Source organism: Peromyscus leucopus, chromosome 14 (assembly GCF_004664715.2).
Source record: "Peromyscus leucopus breed LL Stock chromosome 14, UCI_PerLeu_2.1, whole genome shotgun sequence".
Lineage (NCBI taxonomy): Eukaryota > Metazoa > Chordata > Mammalia > Rodentia > Cricetidae > Peromyscus > Peromyscus leucopus.
In genome coordinates, this window is record NC_051075.1 from 24,708,233 (window position 1) to 24,730,270 (window position 22,038).

Consider the following 22,038-nt stretch of genomic DNA (forward strand, 5'->3'; position numbering starts at 1 on the left):
GTTGCTGGATACTTTGGAACCTGAGTTACAGGCAGTTGTGAGGCTTCCAACACGGTGCTGGGAATCAAACTCTCCTAACTACTGAGTCATCTCTCCACACCCCTGACTTTTTTTTTTTTTTTTTGGCATACAGCTATCTGGTTATGTCAGTAACATTTGTTGAAAAGATTATTCATTCTCCACTGGATGGTTTAGGTAAAAAAAAAATCACTGACTATAAATGTGTGGGCTTATTTCTGTTCTTTATGTTCTATTCCACTGATCTGTAGGTCTATCCTTTTGCTAATACCACACTATCTTGATTAGTATTGCTTAGTAAATTTTGAAATCAAGAGGTATATATAGTCCTCTCAATTTGCTATTCTCATGTGTCCCTACTTTTAGTAATGATTCTATAGCTTTTCAATACAAAAAATCCATTTGCTGTGTTTTCAAGACATTTTGACATACACCATCTTAACTCAATTTTTTTGTCATCTCTGCTGGGTAACAAAGTATGTTACCTGTGAGAAATAAACATAGAGGCTTGGAGAGCTTACATAATTCCCATAAGGTAAACTGGCTGCTAACCCATACAATACACACCGAGTGGGATAGTAAAAGCTCACATATCAGACACTGTGGAAAGTTCTGGTATTAAAAGCAGAAGTCAGTAAGATAGAAGTGCTACAAGTTTATAGTCTACAAGTTTACAGTCTAGTGCAATGGTCTTCAACAACTTTGAAAGATATCCTCAATACAAATTTTGTGAAGTAATTGTCAACTAGAAGAAAAATTCTCACTGTAAGTTTAAATGGCTACCAAGGTTATTATTTCCATGATACTGCTTTAACTATATAGTCATCAAAACCAAAGTCATTTGTTGAGTCTGGAATTTGTGGATTTGGCTAGCTAGTTAGCTAGTGAGCAATAAGGATCTGTTTGTCTCTACTCCCCCAGTGCTGGAGTTACAGATTGCTGCTTTGTCTAGCTTTTACATGGGTCCTGGGGACCCAAACTCAAGCCTCATGCTCAATAGGTAAGCACTTGACCAACTGGTCCGTATTCCCAGTCCCTCTGGTAACTATTTCTTAAACAGCATAGCGTAGCAATTGAATATACATTATTTAGACTACTTAGCAGAAGTAACCTAGATATACTTTAAAGTATACAGGAGGGTATGCATTAGTTTTAGGCAAGTATCCCACGGTTTTATATGAGGGGCTGGAACATCCTTGGATCCTGGTATCTGAAGGTTGACTGAGGGTTAAATATAAAATGATGATTGGTATAACCTAAAAACAATACCTCCCAACCAAGACCAGCTACAAAATCTTCATATGCTTGGCTTCCTCCTATGTTGGTGAGAATGGAGTATTTATCTTCTTGTCCTTCAGCAACGTAAAATACTGCGATCTTGTGCGTCTCTCGGCTACAAAACAAAAGGTTATACCATTCATTTGTTTGCTAATTAAATTATATATACAGACTATATAGCAGTGAGAATATGAAAAAGACTTAGATGCTATAGTCTGCAGAAGGAGACAAGTAATTGCAATATAAAGAAAGAAAAAAGTGACAAAATTGCCACTGGATCAGAAGAAAGGCAGGTTACTTCCAACTGGAAAAAATAATACTTACAGTGAAGGAATAATGAATTAGGTAGGTATGAATTTGGCAAATGAAGACAAAGAGTATGGACAAGGATAGATATATATGAATGCAAGAATCATCTAAAAAGTTGATCATTATGCAGTGTGACTGAATCTCAGGGTTAGAGCGACTGTTTTAGAACCAAGTAACCATCAGTAGGGAGTGTATTCCCTAAAACTGCATACAACAACAGAAGGCGCGCGCGCACACACACACACACACACACACACACAACTGCATGGCTTAACTGCCAAATTCTTGGACATTTAACTTTCAGTTTTCTCTGAATTTAAAAGTGTTCTTAAAGTAAACTTCTAATAAGATATCTGGCAACCCAAACTAACTAGACCATCTATGTTTGATAAATGTTGGAAAACTTCAGGACCAGAAAAACAAATTAGAGGGACTCATATTTACTTCCTGATTTCAAAATTGGACAAGAAGTAAATTTTGTTGCCAAATTATGCAAGAATAAAAAAACGAATTGCAGATACCAACAAGTCTTTAAAACTGAAGCCTGCAGCCAGGTCTTCCTCTGTATTTTGCGAAGTCAAGTCACAACTCTGAGTTTCCATGTCAGCAACCAAGAAGCTCCAGCAAGTTTCTGTAACTGGTGACATTTCACTTCAGGAGGTAAAGACACAGGGAAAATTTCAATGTGCTCAATATAGTGTTAGCATAACCCAGTCTAAGCAGTCAAATGTAACTGGGGGGTGCTGTGGGGAAGAAGGGAGCTTCCAGAATTAGAGTATAGCTCTGGATGGTCATTTTTTGCAAGTAAAACCCAATTAACTGGTGAAAGTTATTATTTTAAAAAAATCTAGCATTTTAAAAATGTGTCCTAAAGCTATAAAGGAAAAGAAAATCTTCAAGAAAATCGACTAAGTCTCGGTAAAAACAGTCATTGACATATAAGCCACTTATGTTTCCTTACACTCCAGCTCCTCAGCTCCATGGTACCCAAGTTTTGCCCTAAGCATTCTACTCAGGCCTAGCAGAGAGAGGCTCCCTCTCCCTCTAGCTTTCAGTTTGGGGCTAAGGTTATTGGTAGAAGTTATTATCACTTCCTATCTCCATGTTACAGAAGCTCTGACCTAGATCTTCTGTTTCTCCAGCGCCCCACTCTTAGCATGGAAGCTCTAGGCATGAAAGGCTGAGTCTCAACACTTTTCCTTGCACTCTACTTGGAGGAGAAGGGTGGAAGTTCTGCCGGGGGCAGTAAGCTAAGAAGACTAGGGATTTCCAACCTTTCCCCAAGCGCCCAACTGCTGACTATGGGTATCATTCTAGGCAAAGGAGGGCCCTAATCTTAGCTCAGGTAGAGCGGTACACAAATGATGCCCAGGGTGAAAGGCAGGCTTCAAGGACAAAGACTTGGCATTAGTTCTACCTGAGAAGAACAACGATTTGGACCAGAATTTGGATTAAAGCACTAAGGACAAGCTGGCAGCTCTGATACACGTGAACAGCACAGCAGCCGGAAGTTAGTAAGAACCAGGAAAAGAGAGACTAAGAACTGCCTGGGATCAGTCAATTCTGCGAGTCCCAAAGCCTGTGCACATGCACCAGAATCACTTAAGAGCAGCTAGAACAGTGGTTTTCAACCTGTGCATCCCAACCTTTGGGCACTGAATGACCCTTGCATGGGGGTCGCCTAAGACCATAAGAAAACACAGATACTTACATTACAATTCGTAACGGTAGCAAAATTACAGTTTGAAGTGCAACGAAAATAATTTTATGGTGGGGTACTGTGTTAAAGGTCTCAGCATTAGGAAGGATGAGAAGCATTGACATAGAGTGTGATGACCAAAGAGTCTCACAGGCACTCCATAAGATTCCTAACTCTGGGCCAACTCTAAAGAAGCTAAGAATTAAGAATAATATCCAGTCAGTACTTGGACATCTGGAAATCTGTGTGCACCCTCAAGGCTATGCACATTTTGGAATGGTCAGAGAGTAAACCTTTAAGCTACTGGTATCTGGATAAAGGAGAGACAAAAATAGAAACATTTTGAATTGTGGTGGTAGCCTCCAAGCCACACACAATCAACAGTAAATAACAAAAACACCATGTTTAGGAGGGCAGTGTTCAAGCACAAATTCTGAGTCATAAGTGATGTAAACCTAGGGAAGACACCCCAGTGAATGGTCTACTTAGACAAAAAAAAATAACTTAAAAAAAACCTGAGTTGGTGATTAGAAGTTCACATTGTTTGGAAATACAGCTGCTAAGAATTAAATGACCAAGTCCTACCACTAACATACTTAAAATACATTTATTATTTTTATGTGTGTGGATATTTTTTGCCTGCGTGTTTATACACCACATGCATGCAATACCTGAGGAGGCCAGAAGAGAGTGCTGGATTCCTGGAACTAGAGTTACAAGAACGTTACAGTTACAGGAATGAGCTAGAGTTGCAGCCATGCGAGTGCTGTGAACCAAACCTGGACTCTCCACAAGAGCAACAAGTCCTCTTAACCACTGAGTCCTCTCTCCAGCCTCCACTAATAAACTTCTAATTCAAATCACTGCTAAAACTGAAAACAAAATGGGAAGACACCAAGGCAAACTGTGAAAGGGAGCTGAAATGAGTCTACCAATGCCACACTAACGTATATTGTGTGTGGGGTGCCCTCCCCACACAATAAAAAATAAAAAAGAGAAAAAGGAATCATGCTACCAAAATCATACTTTTACATAAAAAGATAAGAGTACTATGAATAAATGTATGCCAAGAAATAGATAAATTAGACTAAAAACACAATTCCCAGAAAAACATAAACTGCTAAAACTGAATTTAAGAAAAAAACTGAGTATCTAAAAAAATTGAACTATATAGTAATCTTATCAAAAAGTAAGATGTTACATTTTTGCACTTGTGGATATGATTTTATATGCAGAAGATATGGAGCCAGCAAGGTGGCTCAGTGGTTAAAACTGCTTGCTGCCAAGCCTGACAACCTAAGTTCTGTTCTCATAGCCCACTGTGGAAGGAGAGAACTGACTACTGACTACTAAAAGTTATATACACACGAACCCATGCATGCACAAATGATAAATAAAATTAAGCTAAAAAAAAAAACCCAATCCTTCAGACTCTAGTAGAAAACTATTAGAACTACTAAATGAATCCATTAAGTTTGGAGGCTACACAGTCCATACACAAACTTCAGTGTATTCCTATACATATTAGCAATGAAGAATCAAAACAGAGAAAAACTCCGTTCACACTGGTATATACACTCTATGTATAAAATACATACTTTGAAAGCTGTATAACACTGCTGAAAGAAACTAAAGCTCTAAACAAAAGAACTCTTCTATTCATGAGCTGAAAAACTTAATATTGTTAATGTGATAGAACTCTCCACAAATCTACAGATTCAGTTCAATCATTATCAGAATCTAGGCTTTCCATCTTATAAGAATTGTCAAACTGATCCTAAAATTCATAGGAAAATTCAATAGACTCAGTAGACAAAACAATCTGAGAAAGAATAGAGTTGGAGGACTCTTTTTCTTTTCCAAAGACTGGGTTTCTCTATGTAGCCTTGGCTGTCTTGGAACTCACTCTATAATCAGGCTGGCCTTGAACTCACAGAGATCCACCTGCCTCTGCCTCAAGTGCTGGGATTAAAGGCATGAACCACCACACCCCACTGGAGGACTCATACTTTACAGTCTCAAAACTTGTGGCAAAATAAATCAAGGCACTATAGTACTATATGACAACAATTTATATGCCTAGAAATAAACTCTATGGTAATTGCTTTTCTGTGTGTTGGCTTTTGAGAAAAGTTCTCACTATGTATCTGAGTATAGCCTAGAACTTACTACATAGCCCAGGCTAGCCTTAAACTTGTGATTCTCTTGCCTCAGCCTCTCCAGTGTTTGCATCATACAATTGCCAAATCTAGTCGATCAGTTGTGTTTTGATAATGGTAACATGGAAATTAGGTGAGGAAAAAAACATCTCATTAACAAGTGGTGTGGGACAATCAGATAAACAAATGGAAAAGTTTGAAGTTAGATTCTTACACCATCTTAAAAATTTAAATCAAAATGAATCATAGGCCCAAGTATAAGAACTGAAACTATTAAAGTCTCAGAAAGAATTACACGACTTTGAATTAGGTCAGGTCTTAATTTTATTAGTAGAGAAGAACCCTTACTAATGTCCATACTGTAAAAAAGCCATTATCAGCCATGAATTTTTTGTGTTACGGATGATATCAAAAATAGTGAAATGACAAGCTACGTAATGAGGAAAAATACTTGTCCTACCTAAGAAAGAATGTGCATCCAGAACGTGTGGTGAACTCGTGTCACTCAATACTAAAAAGATAACACGAAGGACTGCAAAAAGGGGGCTGGAGAGACGGCTCAGCAGTTAAAGGAACCTGCTTTTTACAGAGGACTCAGGCTCAGTTCCAGCACCCACATGGTTTATAACCATCTATAAATTCAGTGCCAAGGCATCCAGAATCCTCTTCTGGCTTCTGCAGGCAACAGGCACACACATGCAGCATATACATACATGCAGACACACACTATACACATGAAATAAAAATATCTTAAAAAAATAACAGGCGAAGAATTTTGTTTCCTAGGATTTCTATAACAAACCATACAAACTAGGTAGTTTTGACAGTGTTATGTCTCTAAAAGCAACAGGGCTAGAAGCCTTCCCACAGTCTAGTGGTTGTAGCAATCCTCTGCATTCCTCATATTCTAACTGTAACTGTGATTTCTGCCTGGTCACTTACGTTCTTTCTATGTGCATGTGTCCTTCTTATAAGAACAGCAGTGAGATTTGGGAGCAAATTTAATCCAATATGACCTTATCTTAATTACATTTGTGCCCTGATTTCTAAATTACACTCTGAAGTTCTGGGTAGACAGGAAAATTTTAGAAGGCATTATTTAATGCAATACAAATTCGAATATTTTCCCCCAAAAGAGATACAAACACCTATTTTAGTCACTTGAAAATGCCCCATAATATATGGCAAATCAAAATCACAAGATCCGACTTCCTATTCTACAAAGCTGAATTGAAAAGGCAGGTGGTAATGAGCAAGCCGTGACAGAGAAGGCAGAGCCTGCATACACGTTGGTAAGATCAGAAATGCTGCAGCTGCTGGACACATCAGGTTGGTACTTACTCCACATGTTAAATGAAAAGCAGCTCTAAAATTAGATTATACTGATGCTTATTCAGTAAACGCATAATTATTAACTAACATATTAGGTGTTTTTTTTTTTTTTGTTGTTGTTGTTTGTTTTTTTGACAGGGTTTTTCTGTGTGGTTTTGGCACCTTTCCTGGGTCTTGCTCTGTAGACCAGGCTGGTCTCGAACTCACAGAGATCCGAACTCACAGAGATCCGCCTAGCTTTGCCTCCCGAGAGCTGGGGATTAAAGGCGTGTGCCACCACCGCCCGTATTTTTTTTTTTTTTTCCCGAGACAGGGTTTCTCTGTGTAGCTTTGTGCCTTTCCTGGAACTCACTTTGTAGCCCAGGCTGGCCTTGAACTCACAGAGATCCACCTGCCTCTGCCTCCCGAGTGCTGGGATTAAAGGCGTGTGCCATCACCACCCGTTAACTAACATATTAGTTAACTGTATTTTAATATTGGTTTGTCAATCTCAAAGCTGCACACCAAGGCAAGAAGATGTCAATAACGAGAGAAATTGTTGAGGCAAGATGCCATATGGAAACACTTTCTACTTTCTTATCAATTTTATTTTCAAGCCTAACACTGCTCAGATTTTAAAACATTCTTAAATTGGAATTAAATTTAGTTAATTAGATAAATTAAGAAGGTCAGCAGTGATTTATGACAAGGCTTTCCAGAAACGCCAATGCTTAAATTGGGGCTTGAAGGGTAGATAGATGCTACACTTTTAGCTAGACCTAACAATCTGGGATCATTTCATTGTTAATAAAGAACACAACAACAACAAAGAAAGATAACATTTAGTTCTAGGTATGAGAAAAAGAAAACAGTGCTCATGAAAGTGATAAAAAAAACAGAACATGCCGGGCGGTGGTGGCGCACGCCTTTAATCCCAGCACTCAGGAGGCAGAGCCAGGCGGATCTCTGTGAGTTCGAGGCCAGCCTGGGCTACCAAGTGAGTTCTAGGAAAGGCGCAAAGCTACACAGAGAAACCCTGTCTCAAAAAAAAAAAAAAAAAAAAAAAAAAAAAGAACAGAACAGAAATTAATGAATTAGAAACACAACATAGGAACTGAAGAGCTCAGTGGGTGAAGTACTTGCTGTGCAGGCACAAGGATCTGAGTTTGATCCCCCAAACCAGCTAAAAAAAAAAAAAGAAGCAGGTGTGATGTTAGATGGCACCTGAGAAATGATATCCAAAGTTGTCTCTTGTATCCATATGCACTTGCATATACATGTGCATCATCATATACACAAATGAACACACACACACACACACACACACACACACACACTATTAAATCTGCAACAGGAAAGTTTGTTTTGTTTATTCCAAAAAAACTAAGCTGAGAAAAGGAATAGAATACAGAATTATGACATGTTGAAAGTTTTGGTATGTACAGTAAATATGAAATAAGCAAAAATTCTCTATTCTTATCTATTTAAAATCTCGGTAAAATATTTTTATAAAACAAACAAAAATAATGAAATTGATCCAAAGCTGAAACAAAATCTGAAAAAGTAAATCAAAAGGGAAATTATTTTAAACCTGGAATTTCAAGTAACAGGAAATATCGATTTTATGAAGCTCACTATAACCTTAATTCTAAAAACCTACAAAGGACAGAACAAAAAATTTGAAGAATCTGCTAATAAATGGAATATTTATTAGCTGGATACAAAATGAAATTTTAGTAAACCAAGTACAGTAAGTCAAAAGACTAGACAGATTTTCTCTTTATATTTATTTATTTATTATTATTGTATATGTAACGGTGTTTTGCCTGCATCCTGCATGTATGTATGTGCACCAAAGTGTGTTCCTGGTGCCCATGAAGGTCAAAAGAGGGCTTTGGATCCCCGAGGACTTGTGGATAAGCCACTATGTGGATATTGTGAATCATGCAACAAGTGCTCTTGAAATTGCTGACCAACTCTCTAAGTCTATACAGCTTTTATTCTAAAATACAACAGTTAAGAAATTAGTTAAGAAATCCAAACTACAGGAGCACATAAATGGAAGCTAAAAAGAATTTTAAAGAGGAATTCAAAATGTTGCACTTACGTTATAATTTCAAAAATGAAAAAAAAAGAATTTTGGTAATATATACCACCACCATTTCATTTTAACATTCACTAAAAGAAAATCCTACAGGATAAACTGCTTTCATAGCATGATCACAATGATCTAAAATATGCTTAAAAGCAGTATGAAAGTTTACTAACCTGTTGGATACAAGAAAAATATTAAAAATGGAAAAAAAATTCCAAAAATATAATATTAGGGACTGGAGAGATGGCTTTGCCATTAAAGGTTAAGCTCAAAACCAAAATGTCAAAAATATAATAATGGGGATTCTATATAGAATTAACAATGAAATAACAAAATATCCAAGAATTACATAAGTAAGGTTTGGGTCTCAGAATAAGTAAAAAGACATTAACATTAATATGCATGGAAAATGTATTATGTAGCTATAGTAAATTAAACAGTAATATATATACAAAACAATAGATAAATCAATAGAAATGCACATAACTTTGAAGTACAATGCTTCAAAGTTTGATAAAGGCAATAGTAAATCAATTGAAAAGATTAGGGTTAGGGTTGGGGATTTAGCTCAGTGGTAGAGTGCTTGCCTAGCAAGCGCAAGGCCCTGGGTTCGGTCCTCAGCTCCAGAAAAAAGAAAAAAAAAGAAAAGATTAGGGTTTATTTAACAAATTATAGAAAAAGATCATTTCCCATATACAACCTAGTTCTAATTTCCTTTAAAAATTCTTTATTTATTTTTATAGATTTATTTTTATTATTCTTATTTATGTGTATGTATGTGTCTGTATGTGGATATGTGCATGTGCATATTAGTGCCTGTGCAAGCAAAAAGAGGGTGTCAGGTCTCTTAGACCTGGAGTGACAGGGCAGTGAGTAGTGAGCCAACTGACATGGGTGCTGGGAACTGCGCTCAGTCCTCCGCAAGTGTAGTATCTGCTTCCGACTACTGAGTCTTCTCCCCAGCTCTATCCTCTTCTAAAGGTTTTGTTAACTGTTATTATTAGTGTGTGTGTGTGTGTGTGTGTGTGTGTACACGTGGCGTGGTCAGAGGACATCTGCTGGGAGTTGGTTCTCCTCTTCCACCATGTGGGTCACAGGGATTGAACTCAGGTCATCAGCCTCAGCAGATGCCTTTATATGCCATAATTCAAAACATATTCTACAAAGACCAAGGAACTAAGTATAAAATATAACCGTCTTAACCCAATAAAGGTTTATAAAGAAATACAGAATGAATGACTTCCACACAGAACTCTGCAAGCATAACTACTTGTGCTTGAGGAAATGTAAAGAAAAATACCAAGAAAGACAGCTATGCAAAAAATAAACTCCATCAATCTGAAGCTGAAAACTGAAAGCTAAACAGCATCCACAAATACAAAATAATCCTTAACACACACTATATGCACACAGACAGACAGACAGACAGACACACACACACACAGAGAGAGAGAGAGAGAGAGAGACAGAGAGAGAGAGAGAGAGAGCGCGAGCGAGCAAACAAATCAATGCAAACCATTTTTTAAAAAGACCATGCTGAAGAAAGCTAACAGCCAGCCCCTCAACAAAAACCAGGAGTTAGGAAATACAGGAAGTGAGTCAATGACGACATTTCCCCATACATTTGGTAGAAAACAGCATGAAAGGAACAAGGACTGCTGCAGCTTAAAACTTGTTCTAGTTTGTTTTTCTATTACTGTGATAGGACTGACCAAAAGCAACTTGGGGAGGAAAGGGTTTATTTCATCTTACAGGTTATGGTCCATCATCCAGGGAAGCCAGGCTTTAAGAACAAGGCAGTTACTGATGCAGAGACTATGGTGGAACAATGCTCATTGACTTGTTCCCAGGCTCACAGCCAGCTACCTTTGTTATACAACCCAGACCCACTCGCCTAAGAATGGTACAGTCCACAATGGGCTGGGCTGTCCTGCATCAGTCAGCAACCAAGAAAACGCCCCACAGACATGCCCACAGGCCAGTCCCAGGAAGGCAATTCCTTAACTGAAGTTCCTTCTTTCCAAATGTGTCAAGCACATTTGTGAATACAAAGAAATGCAAGATGAAAAGGTTCCTTTTTGAAGAAGACCATACACATGCAGAAGAGAGGTAAGTCAGAGTAAGTTAGGTATGAATACAAGGGCAACTCTTCTGGATCTGAAAGTGAACAAACAGCTCAGCACAGGGCTTTGAAAGATGTGAGTTGTTCATGTAGGTGCAGATCAGCTCATTTCACCTGGATTTCTTGTACATTAGTGATGTCACAGCAGGTGGCTTGTCTCAAATGAGCTTTCCAAGCCATCTCAAGCACCAAAACAGTGAGTGAGTTATGATTAAGTACGGCACAGAAATCTAAGGATATTTTACACATTCAATTAGTTTTCTCCAACTCAAAAGAGGACTGTGAAATGCATACAAAGAATAAAAGTAATTCAAATATGTCAAACATCTTAACGCAGTTCTACATTTTTCTTAAAATTAATTTAGCTAAGGTACAATGACAGTTTCCACTCAAAAAGCTGGAAGTCAACAGTACACTATTAGAGTTTACACTGCAATGCAATAGCTTAGCGATTCCAGTTGTAAGTATGCATGCTTCCCCACAACTCACCACTGCCTTGAATCCAAGTTCCGAAGTTCTCTAAGCAGCTTTTCATTTTTCTTCAGGAGATGAAAGCTCCTCCTAAATGGAGAGATTTATAAACATTTCATCACCTTTGCAGAGAAGGACATGACAGTCCGGACACACTTCCCTTCTACTCATGCAACTTTTACACTTTTCTTGCCTGTTCCATACAAAGGAGAACAGACCCTAAAAAAGATGCAAAGATATACGTCATTACTCCTCCCAGGCTTTCATTCATTTGATAATGCACCTTGTCAAGGTCAGTTCAAACTGTCCGTGTAGATGTGAGCACCTAAAGTAACATCCGGAGAAACGGATACAAGGACTTATAAGAGTCTGCTTTTTCCCCTTGTTTGTGCGTGCGCGCGCGCGCGCGCGCGCGCGCGCGCGTGTGTGTGTGTGTGTGTGTGTTGTGTATGTGGTACAAGAGTATCAAATCAGAGGCTTGCACATACCAGGAAAGTTTTAATATTTATTATATATGTGTGTGTGTGTGTGTGTGTGTGTGTATACACATATAACACACATACACCCTCAGTCCTATTATTGCATAAACGTGTGTATGTATATACACATATATTATATTTCCTCAGTCCTAGTATGTATTTTTAAAAAATATGAATAAACATGTAATTTTTAATTTATGTGCACTAAATATGTAAATAAAATTAATACTTACACTGTCACAAAATATAGTTTTCCATCTTTAACTTTCCTTAGGAGACAACATACAGGCCATTCCCTAACAAGAAACTAGAATGTATTTCTCTGATAACGAAATGACGATTACCTGTAGTCAGCTACAACCTAAGGCAAACTATGCTGGTTATACAGAGAGGCTTGGGGGATGCAGAGGTGGCTCAGCAGACAACAGTGTCTGTGTTAAGCCTGACTCTGAGTATAATCCCTGCAGCTCACATGGTGGAAAGACAGAAGGGACTCTTGGGAGTTGTCCTTTGACCTCCATACAGGTGCCATGGCATGTGTGTACCCTCATACCTCAGGAAATGAAGGAAAGAGTAATGTAAAATGGCTGAGGAAGAATACTATTTAACAAATGGAAGGTTTAAATCAAGTGAAAGTGTGCCTACTAAGCAAGAGGGAGAGCAGGCCCATCCTAATGCCTCACATGTGCCTGGAGCACTGCAGACCTACTCATCCAGTCATTGCCGAGTTTCTTCCTCCTACTATAAGCTGAGTAGAAAGGATATATTTCTATGATTTAATGGCAAAATAAATGCCATTTTCCATTCTCCTACAGCTTTTGATAGCATAAAAACTAAAAACAAAGTATAGATTGTACACAGCATGCCTAAGGTCTTGCGTTCAATTCCTATTAAAAAAAAACAACAAAACCTAACTGCAGCCAGGCATGCTGGCACACAATTATATGACTATAATTTCTAAGTTATATAGTTTTAGTAGATACTGTGAAAATGTCAGGAATGTACTGGACTAAATTACTTTTTATTCCCCTCAATTTTAATATGATTCAACAGTTGAAAAAAAAAAAACATTCAATCAACCAAATAAATAAACAAACAATTTGCCTATTGGTCAAAAAAACTAATTGGTAGATAGAATATACAGTTTTCCTTTCTTTCTAAAGGGTTTTTTAAAAAGATTTATTTTATTTTATATGTATGAGTGTTTTGCCTGCATATACACACATGTACCACATGCACGCCTGGTGCAGAGGTTAGAAGAGGATGTTGGATCCTCCAGAACTGGATTTACAGACAAGTTCTTAGCCACTATGTAGGTGCTGGGGATAGAATTTGGATCCTCTGCAAAGAACGAGTGCTCCTAACCACTGAACCAACTCTTCAGCTCCTAGTTTTTTTTTTCAAATTTTCTTAAATATGTGTGTGTGTGCGCGCGCGCGTGCGTGTGTGCATGCGTGTGTGCGTGTGCACAGGTGAATACAATGCCCAAGGAGGCCTGAACAAGGTGTAGACTCACTGGAGCTCCAGTCCCAGTTATGAGGTACCCACCGGGATGCTGGAAACGACTGAGCTTGGATCCTCTGAAAGAGTAGTACACTCTTAGCTGCTGAGCCATCTCTCCAGCATGCTAGATAGAATTTAATAAGAATAAAGACTACATTTTTGTTTGTTTGTTTGTTTTTCAAGACACAGTCTCACTATAGCCTTGGCTGCCCTGGAACTTGTTCTGTAGATCAGTCTGGCCTTAAACTCACAGAGATCTGCCTCCCAAGTGCTGGGATTAAAGGTGTGCAACACCATTGTCTGAGTCTAAAATTCTTGATCAGAAGATTAGGACTAATGTATTTTTTTTTTTTTTTTAAAAAAGGAAAACTCCTCTCTCCTTACCGTTTGTCCCAGGAATTCATTCCCAATATACTAAGAAGCAATCTGCAGTAATAAAATGCTGACTGAGGCTTCTGAGGTGTTGGCTCATCTTGTTCTGAGGCTTTCATGTTTAAGTCATTGAAGTGCTTCTCCACAAACTCTTTTTCTTCTGTGTATTGCTTAAGGATAGCATTAATGACGTCATTCTCCTGTTTCTCAGAAATGCATATGGGTTGTGGAGCAGGAACATTGAGGGAGATTCCAGTTCTCTGTAAACACTCAGGACTCGTAGTGCCTAAATACTGCAGGAGCTCGTCAAGAGCATCTTCTTCCTCCCTTATTGTAGACCAGGTTGGTACAGTTTCTCTAAACCTCCTAAGCTGAAGAGAAAGTCCATCCTTCACTGTTATGTCTTCTACGCATTCATTAGATGTAGGAGGCTCTTCCGGTTTCTCTTGGTGAGACATTGAAAGTATGAGAGATGTAGGTTCAGACACACTACTCACAATGGGCGGTCCATACAGGATGGCAGAATCCCATGAGTACTTTCCAGAGAGGTCCCGCACTATGATTCTAACATTTGAACTGGCTGACACAAGGCCAGCGGCTAACCCTCCGCCAGGCAAACTCTCTTCTGCTCTAATCTGGATACAAGACACCAAGGTTGTGTTATTCAGCACGAAGAACTGAATGTTGGGACTTTCAAAGAGCTCGGGAGAGAGTTCAGAACTCTCGCTGTAATGATTGTCATGATTTTCACAGACCTGACTTGTCAGCATCGCAGGACCACCACTCATTGGATAATGGCCCAAGTGATTCACCAGATGGGTAATGACAGTACGCGCTGCTATAGAGATCAATCCTTGTTGCATCTGAGTTTTCACTGAAAAAAAAAGGAAAAAGGAAAAAACCACAAATGAGTAGGAATAATATTGCTTCCTAGGAGTCACAAAACACATTAGAAAATGAGGACGTTATCACATTGCTAACATCACAATCAAATATCTGAATAAACATTAATGTATACAATTTAGCTTTCTTATTATAGGAATAATGGCAGAGTATAGAAAACTTTTCTGATGAAGTAGTTTTATTTATTTTATAAGGAAGCCCTTTGGAAACTGTAACTAATGGATTCACAATTTAAACAAAAGCTTTTAAATGTAGATCACCTTTGAAGATCAAAAGTGTCAGAAATCAATTCCCTGAAATACACTAAACATGCAGACTAAAAACCAATGAAATCTATCCAACTGATAGGTTTATCTCATGGAGACATTCCAGATTTAGAGACATAGTCTGCAGCATCTTTAAATGTCATTTCATTCTGGCTCTTACTGATGATAACAAGTATGTCAGAGGAAAGTGTTCTCTGAATTAAACTTCAAGAATGAGAATGAATTGACATAGTGAACAGTGTACACTTGTATCACAAGGAAACTTTATAGGCCACGCTCCAAACATGAGCTGTGGGGGCTGGAGAGATGTCACTGGTTAAGAGCACTTGCTCTGCCAGAGGACCCAGGTTTGGTTCCTGACACCCAAATCAGGAGGCTCAACTGCCTGTAACTCCACCCCAAAGTGACGCAATTTGCCTCTTGTTTCCTTGGGCATTCTACATATGTGTATATACCCACTAGAGACATATATACACATAATTAAAAACTTAAAAACTTAAAAAATATGGGCTAAGGATATAGTTCAGTTGTAGAATATTTGCCCAGCAATAGCAAGACCCTAAGATTGATCTCCAGTGCCTTACAAAAAACATAAATAATAAAAAAAAGTTGATGATGAATCTACTTGTTTAGGCATTATAATTTTTTAAGCACTTTTTTTTTTCTTTTAGTGTGTACTAGTGTTTTGCCATAGCAAGTTTCGGGTCGCCTGAAACTTGAGTTACAGACAGTTGTGAGCTGCCACATGGGTGCTGGGAGTTGAACCCAGTCCTCTGAAGAGCAATCAAGTGCTCTTAACTGCTGAGCTCCAAACCCCCTGGGAAGGGGAAATAGATGAGATCTCCTGGGTAAACTGGGGTTGGGGGTGTAGAGGGGAGGGGGTAGAGGGATGGGAACATGAGGGACCAGGATGGTTGAGTTGGGGGAGGGACGGAGAGAAAAAGCAATAAAAGGGATTAGAAAGAAGCCCGGTGCCAGAGAAATAAGGATGACCCCAGCTAAGACTCCTAGCAATAGTGGAGACGGTGCCTGAACTGGTCTTCCCCTGAAGTCATATTGGTGACTACCCTAATTGTCATCATAGAACCTTTATCCAATAACTGATGGAAACAGATGCAGAGATTCACAGCCAAGCACTGGACTGAGTTCCAGGAGTCCAGTTGAAGAGAGGGAGGAGGGATTATATAAGCAGGGGGGAGGGCACGGGTCAAGACACATGGCAGGGAAATCCACAAAGACAGCTGACCCAAACTTGTGAGAGCTCAAGGACTCTGGACCGACAGCTAGGGGGCTTGCATGGAACCAACCTAGGCCCTCTGCATGTGGGTAACAGTTGTGTAGCTTCGTCTGTTTGTGGGGCCCCTAGCAGTGGGACCAGTATCTGTCCCTAATGCACGAGCTGGCCTTTTGGAACTTATTTCCTATGGTGGGATGCCTTGCTCAGCCTTGATGCAGGGGGGGAGGAGCTTGGTTCTGACTCAACTTGATATGTCATGCTTTGTTGACTCTCATGGGAGGCCTTACCCTTTCTGAGGAGTGGATGGGGGGGTATAGAAAGGAGGTAGAGGGAGGAAACAGGAGGGGTGGGGAGGAGTTGGTGTTCTTGCCTCTTCTCAGATTTACACAGTTACAGAATGACTATATTTCCCTGTTATTCTACCATTATCAGCTAATAAGCACATTATCCTGTAAGAACAGCCCAGGCTTACTTGTAAAGATGAATTAATAGCTCTTATGTACAAGGCTCAGAATAATAAATACAATATAAACTATTCAATTTTGACAGCATTATAAGGGATACAGCTTTTAGACATTTCTCTTTTAAACTTGCTTATAAATACACCCCAAGAATGGCTCAGCGCATTCTGTAGAACATAAGCCCCCAAGCCCAGACATTAGTCTACCCTATACATCCTCTGCCTAAAGGAGGAGAGAGTGGGAATTTAGTTCAAAAGAGCTGTGGAGCTGGACAAGGAGGTGCACGTATATAATCCTGCACTTGGGTAGGCTGAGGCAGGAGAATCGGGGAGCACAAGGCTTGCCTGAATATATAGTAAGACCCAGCTCAAAACCACAAAAATCAAAAAAGTCATTCACTTAAATACTCGTCACCTGCTTTAAGCACCATACAAAAAACAGCAAGCCACAAAAAAACTGCTACAATCTACTATAATTATTAACACTGAAAATACTTAAAGGATGAATTTCAAATTTAGATATGAGCAAAAATCATTGCTTCTCTAAATTCAGGATATATGCACATATATGAAAAGATCAAAATCTTATAATTTGTTAATTAGGTGATTAGATTTATTTAGATTTTTTTGAGCAGTAAACTAAAGAAAATCTCTCTCTCACACTTACCTGCTAAGTTAGAAAGACATAAAATTCTCTAATTTAAAAATTAAAATGAAATTATAAAATAACCAGTTTGGTGAGAAAATGCAGAATGGAGATAGCAATGCTTCTAAGGCACCGTGTAACTAGCATTCATTAGATAAATGCAGCTAGTCAGGGCTATCTGTTCAGATCGTCACATTAAACAAGCCCTACATCATTTGCGGCAAACCTGTAATTACAGATTATTATGGCATACAAAAGCAGCAAGCCATAAAAAGCTGCTGCAATTCACCGTGCTGTAAAAGACATGCAGGGGAAGTTAATTCTGGCAAACGCTTTAAATATTAGCTTTGCATAATATGTATAGGTGAAACTATAATTAGGAAAGAATGGATCTTTGGAGCTTCCTTTCACTCTGGCCTGCAAATGATTTTTTTCTAATAAAACTACTGCCATTTGACAAAAAGCCAATTTCACTACCTTCCCTTGTTCTGCAGTAAATTTAATAATTATAGTCACTCTTGCCAATAGTTTTCAAATCACTTTTCAATCCAATACTGAGCTGATTATGAGCACTCTATGTTTAGAATTCATTGGCCAAAAGAGTACTTGAAGACAATGAAGCATGTCTTCGACAAGGACACAATGATCAGTCATTTTTGCCTTAAAAAAAGAAAAAGCCTCAACAAAAACCCCTACAGAACATGCCCCCCAATAAAACCCAGCAAACCCCACAGCATGTAGTTCAGAGTCCAGAGCCCCGAGTAAAGTAGTATCACCTGTTGCTCCCTCGTGCTCTTCCTAAACGATGCTGAATTCCTGTGGACTCACTGGCTTTGAGGACGCACACAGGGGACAACTAGCACAGAGAACAAAAGTACGGAGTGTCTGGTGTCAGCTGTAAGCTCCCCTGGGAAACAGCTTTTCCTCTACCTACTGTACTCTACAGTAAGTTCTACACAAAACACAGTCTACTGTTTTAGTGGGGTGGTGAGATGGCTCAGCAGACAAAGACAATTGCTACCAAGCCTGATGACTAAGTTCCATCCCGAGCACCCACACAGTGCGAGCCCAGAACTGATTCTCACAAGATGTCCTCTGACCTAAACACATGTTGTGTGCACACACACTCTACATATTTTTTAAAGTAGTAAAAACCTTTTGATAAATAAGCAAATTTTATTTATTATTCTATTTAAAAAATACTGTCTTAGAGTGTTACCATTAAATGTAAAGAACAACCATCTTTTTATATAACATTAAGTAAAAGAAACACTATAGTTTGTGATATCTAAAGTTTTTCATTACTATCAAATATTGTCTAAAATTTTTGTTCTATTACACAACCCAGAATGTTTTTCAGAGCTAAATAATAATTAATTCTTTTATGTTCCTATTATTTTACGTACTTGTGCTCTAGACAAATTATTAGCAACTTACATTCAATTATATTCAACTCAAAGCTGGAGTTGATCAATTTCCTTGACTTTTAATTTCATAACTTCAATTCTATAGGGTCAAGTTTTAACTTTTAATTGTTTGTAACTATTTTTTTCTATACTGGAAAAACCGAACTCTTCATTCATAGCCTACTTTTTTTTTTTTTTTTTTTTTTTGAGACAGGGTTTCTCTGTGTAGCTTTGTGCCTTTCCTGGGACTCACTTGGTAGCCCAGGCTGGCCTCGAACTCACAGAGATCCGCCTGGCTCTGCCTCCCGAGTGCTGGGATTAAAGGCGTGCGCCACCACCGCCCGGCCATAGCCTACTTTTTAACCACAACCTCCTAGTCCAATTGGATGTTTTTAAAAAAGACTTGTTTATCCATATATTTTATGTATATACCAGAATAAGGAATCTGATCCCATTACAGATGGTTGTAAATCCAGGACCTCTGGAAGAGCAGCCAGTGCTCTTAACCACTAAGCCATCTCACCAGCCCTATCCAATTGTGTTTTGAGGAACCCTAGGAGAAGGCCCTGGAAAGGTGACTGCATGCATCTCTAGGCTCCAGTCTACTGAAGCTTTATTTTTAAGTTTTACAAACTGGGCTTCTTTATAGAACTTACGTGAAGAGTTTCTCCCCTAACACACTGTAGGAACTGCTGGCACAGTCCACCAACTCTCAGCAGTTCTCAACCATGGCTGCAGATTACTCTTTGCAGCATCTTGGAAACCCTGGCAATCTCAGCAGACAGACCATCAACATCTATTGATGGAACTAGAGTATCCATATTCTACTGTGGGCTAAACTGAGAACCACTTCTTTACTTTCTTATATCCATCCACCTCTACATTCCACCTCTTAAGAACACTCTATTTTCTCCCTAGCTGTTAGTTACTCCTGGAAGCAGTTCTTTACCAAACTTGGGCTCCAGATGTAAACTGCAAATCAATATTCAGATATTCATAGTTCCTTTGAATTTGTTAGACTCACCTTACTAACTGATCAGTACAACCAAAAGTTTTTGACAGTTTATTTTTCCTTGGGCTCTTCATGACTCTTATCAATTCCTTTAATTCACTTTCCTTTTCCTTTTCTTTCTAGTCCCAAATGAAGGGCAAATCCTAGCACTAATGAGTTCCCATATATCCCTTTACGGACTTTATTCTTTAAATAATACCCTACTCACTTATTTTAAGTAAATTCAACTCACTTCAATATCCCTCAATGTCAATGGACTCAACTTGCCAATAAAGACATAGGCTAACAGAATGGATATGAAAACTGGATCCATCATTCTGCTGCATACAAGAAACACCTCAATATCAAAAATAGATATTACCTCAGGGTAAAGTGTTGGGAAAAGATTTTCCAATCAAATGGACCTAAGAAGCAAGCTGGTGTAGCTATCCTAATATCTAACAAAATAGACTTTAAACCAAATTTAATTAAAAGAGATGGAAAAGGGCATTTCATATTCATCAAAGGAAAAATCTGCCAAGATGATGTCTCAATTCTGAACATTTATGCCCCAGATGTAAGGGCACCCACATTTGTAAAAGAAACGCTACTAAAGTTTAAATCACACACAATGATAGTGGGAGACTTCAATACCCAACTCTCAGCAATGAACAGGTCATCCAGACAGAAACTAAATAGAGAAATAACAGAACTCACAGACATAATGACTCAAATAGAGCTAACAGATATCTACAGAACATTTCACCCAAACACAAAAGAATACACCTTCTTCTCAGCACCTCATGGAACCTTCTCCAAAATTGACCATATACTAGCCACAAAGCAAGTCTCAAAAGATAGACAACAACTGAAATAACTCCCTGCGTCCTATCAGACCACCACAGACTAAAGCTGGATTTCAACACCAGAAACAACAAAGTCTACAAACCCATGGAAACTGACCAATTCTCCACTGAGTTCCCACTCATTTAAAGGAAATTCAACTCGCTTCATCCTTAAAAACTTCCTTCACCTGAGGGAAGGAGAGCTGACTCCCATTAACTGTCCTCTGTGCATATATTCATATACAAATCAAATAAAAAATTTTGAATGCTGAACTCATTATGGACCAAGGACTGTGCAGAGGGATTTGTATATATAATTTCAGTACTCAAAACAATTCATGCTGGAACTAATATTATTATCTGCATTTTATAAATGAGGAACTAAAATGCCTCTCAGCAACTGAGTGCCTGTTAGACTTCAAAATTCTCTTACTCTTCAAAAATACTGTGAAATCTACAATAAAACATTCCTTGCCGGGCATTGGTGGCGCACGCCTTTAATCCCAGCACTCGGGAGGCAGAGCCAGGCGGATCTCTGTGAGTTCGAGGCCAGCCTGGGCTACCAAGTGAGCTCCAGGAAAGGCTCAAAGCTACACAGAGAAACCCTGTCTCGAAAAACCAAAAAAAAAAAAAAAATTCCTAAGTATAAGTCAGCCAGACTATAAAGGGAATATTATCATATATAATATTAGTAATTGTACATATCAAATTATTTCTTAAACTGAAAACTAACTTATGATAGATAAATACATGGTTAGGTAACCGACTATTTAACCAGAAACCTATTTTCATGCATGGCCTCAAAGCATATCCTGTCAGAACCCAAGCAATAACATTGTCTTGAGAAAAATTCATGTTACCTTCTGTTACAGGCTGGAGTTTAGAAGACCGTTCTGAATCAGGAGAGTGCAGAGGTTCAGGCTCTTTCAGACTTTCCAAATGCATAAAAGGATCATAATCTACAGATGCCAAATCAGAAAGGCTTATTGGAAGATACTTTGGATTGCTGAAACATTGTGCTCCATATACACACCCATGTAGCACCTAAGGGAGAAGAAAATATGGAAACAAAACAGTCACCAGTGACATAAAAGCTTGGCAAAACGTAAATAGTTTTACATCTTAGCTCTTCAGTGAAGGTGATATTTAATAACTCTTAAAAAGATATGTGAAATCTAACCAGTGGTTCTCATATTCAACAGAATCTAACCCCTCTCAAACTTCTGTGATGGAACAAGTGTAAGAAGTACTCATAAATTATTACTTCTAGGTTCTATACAAGTTGGTTTTTTTTTTGGTTTTTTTTTTCCTTTTTTTTTTTGTTTTGTTTTTCCATTTTTCGAGACAGGATTTCTCTGTAGTTTTGGTGTCTGTCCTGGATCTCACTCTGTAGACCAGGCTGGCCTTGAACTCACAGAGATCTATCTGGCTCTGCCTCCTGAGTGCTGGGCTTAAAGGCGTGTGCCAC

The 22,038-nt window shown here is 38.6% G+C and overlaps 1 protein-coding gene across 14 annotated transcripts in view; it reads right to left on the reverse strand.

Annotated features, from left to right (window-relative positions):
* Positions 1 to 22,038, reverse strand: part of Ralgapa1 (Ral GTPase activating protein catalytic subunit alpha 1) — a 220,128-nt gene that overhangs the window by 50,392 nt on the left and 147,698 nt on the right. For all 14 annotated transcript variants that reach the window (XM_028869729.2, XM_028869733.2, XM_028869732.2 and 11 more), the window contains 4 exons: positions 21,431 to 21,614; positions 13,829 to 14,690; positions 11,481 to 11,552; positions 1,288 to 1,411 (listed from right to left, as the gene is read on the reverse strand). In XM_028869729.2, the coding sequence (XP_028725562.1) occupies positions 1,288 to 1,411; positions 11,481 to 11,552; positions 13,829 to 14,690; positions 21,431 to 21,614 (1,242 nt within the window). The remainder of the gene's footprint in view (positions 1 to 1,287; positions 1,412 to 11,480; positions 11,553 to 13,828; positions 14,691 to 21,430; positions 21,615 to 22,038) is intronic.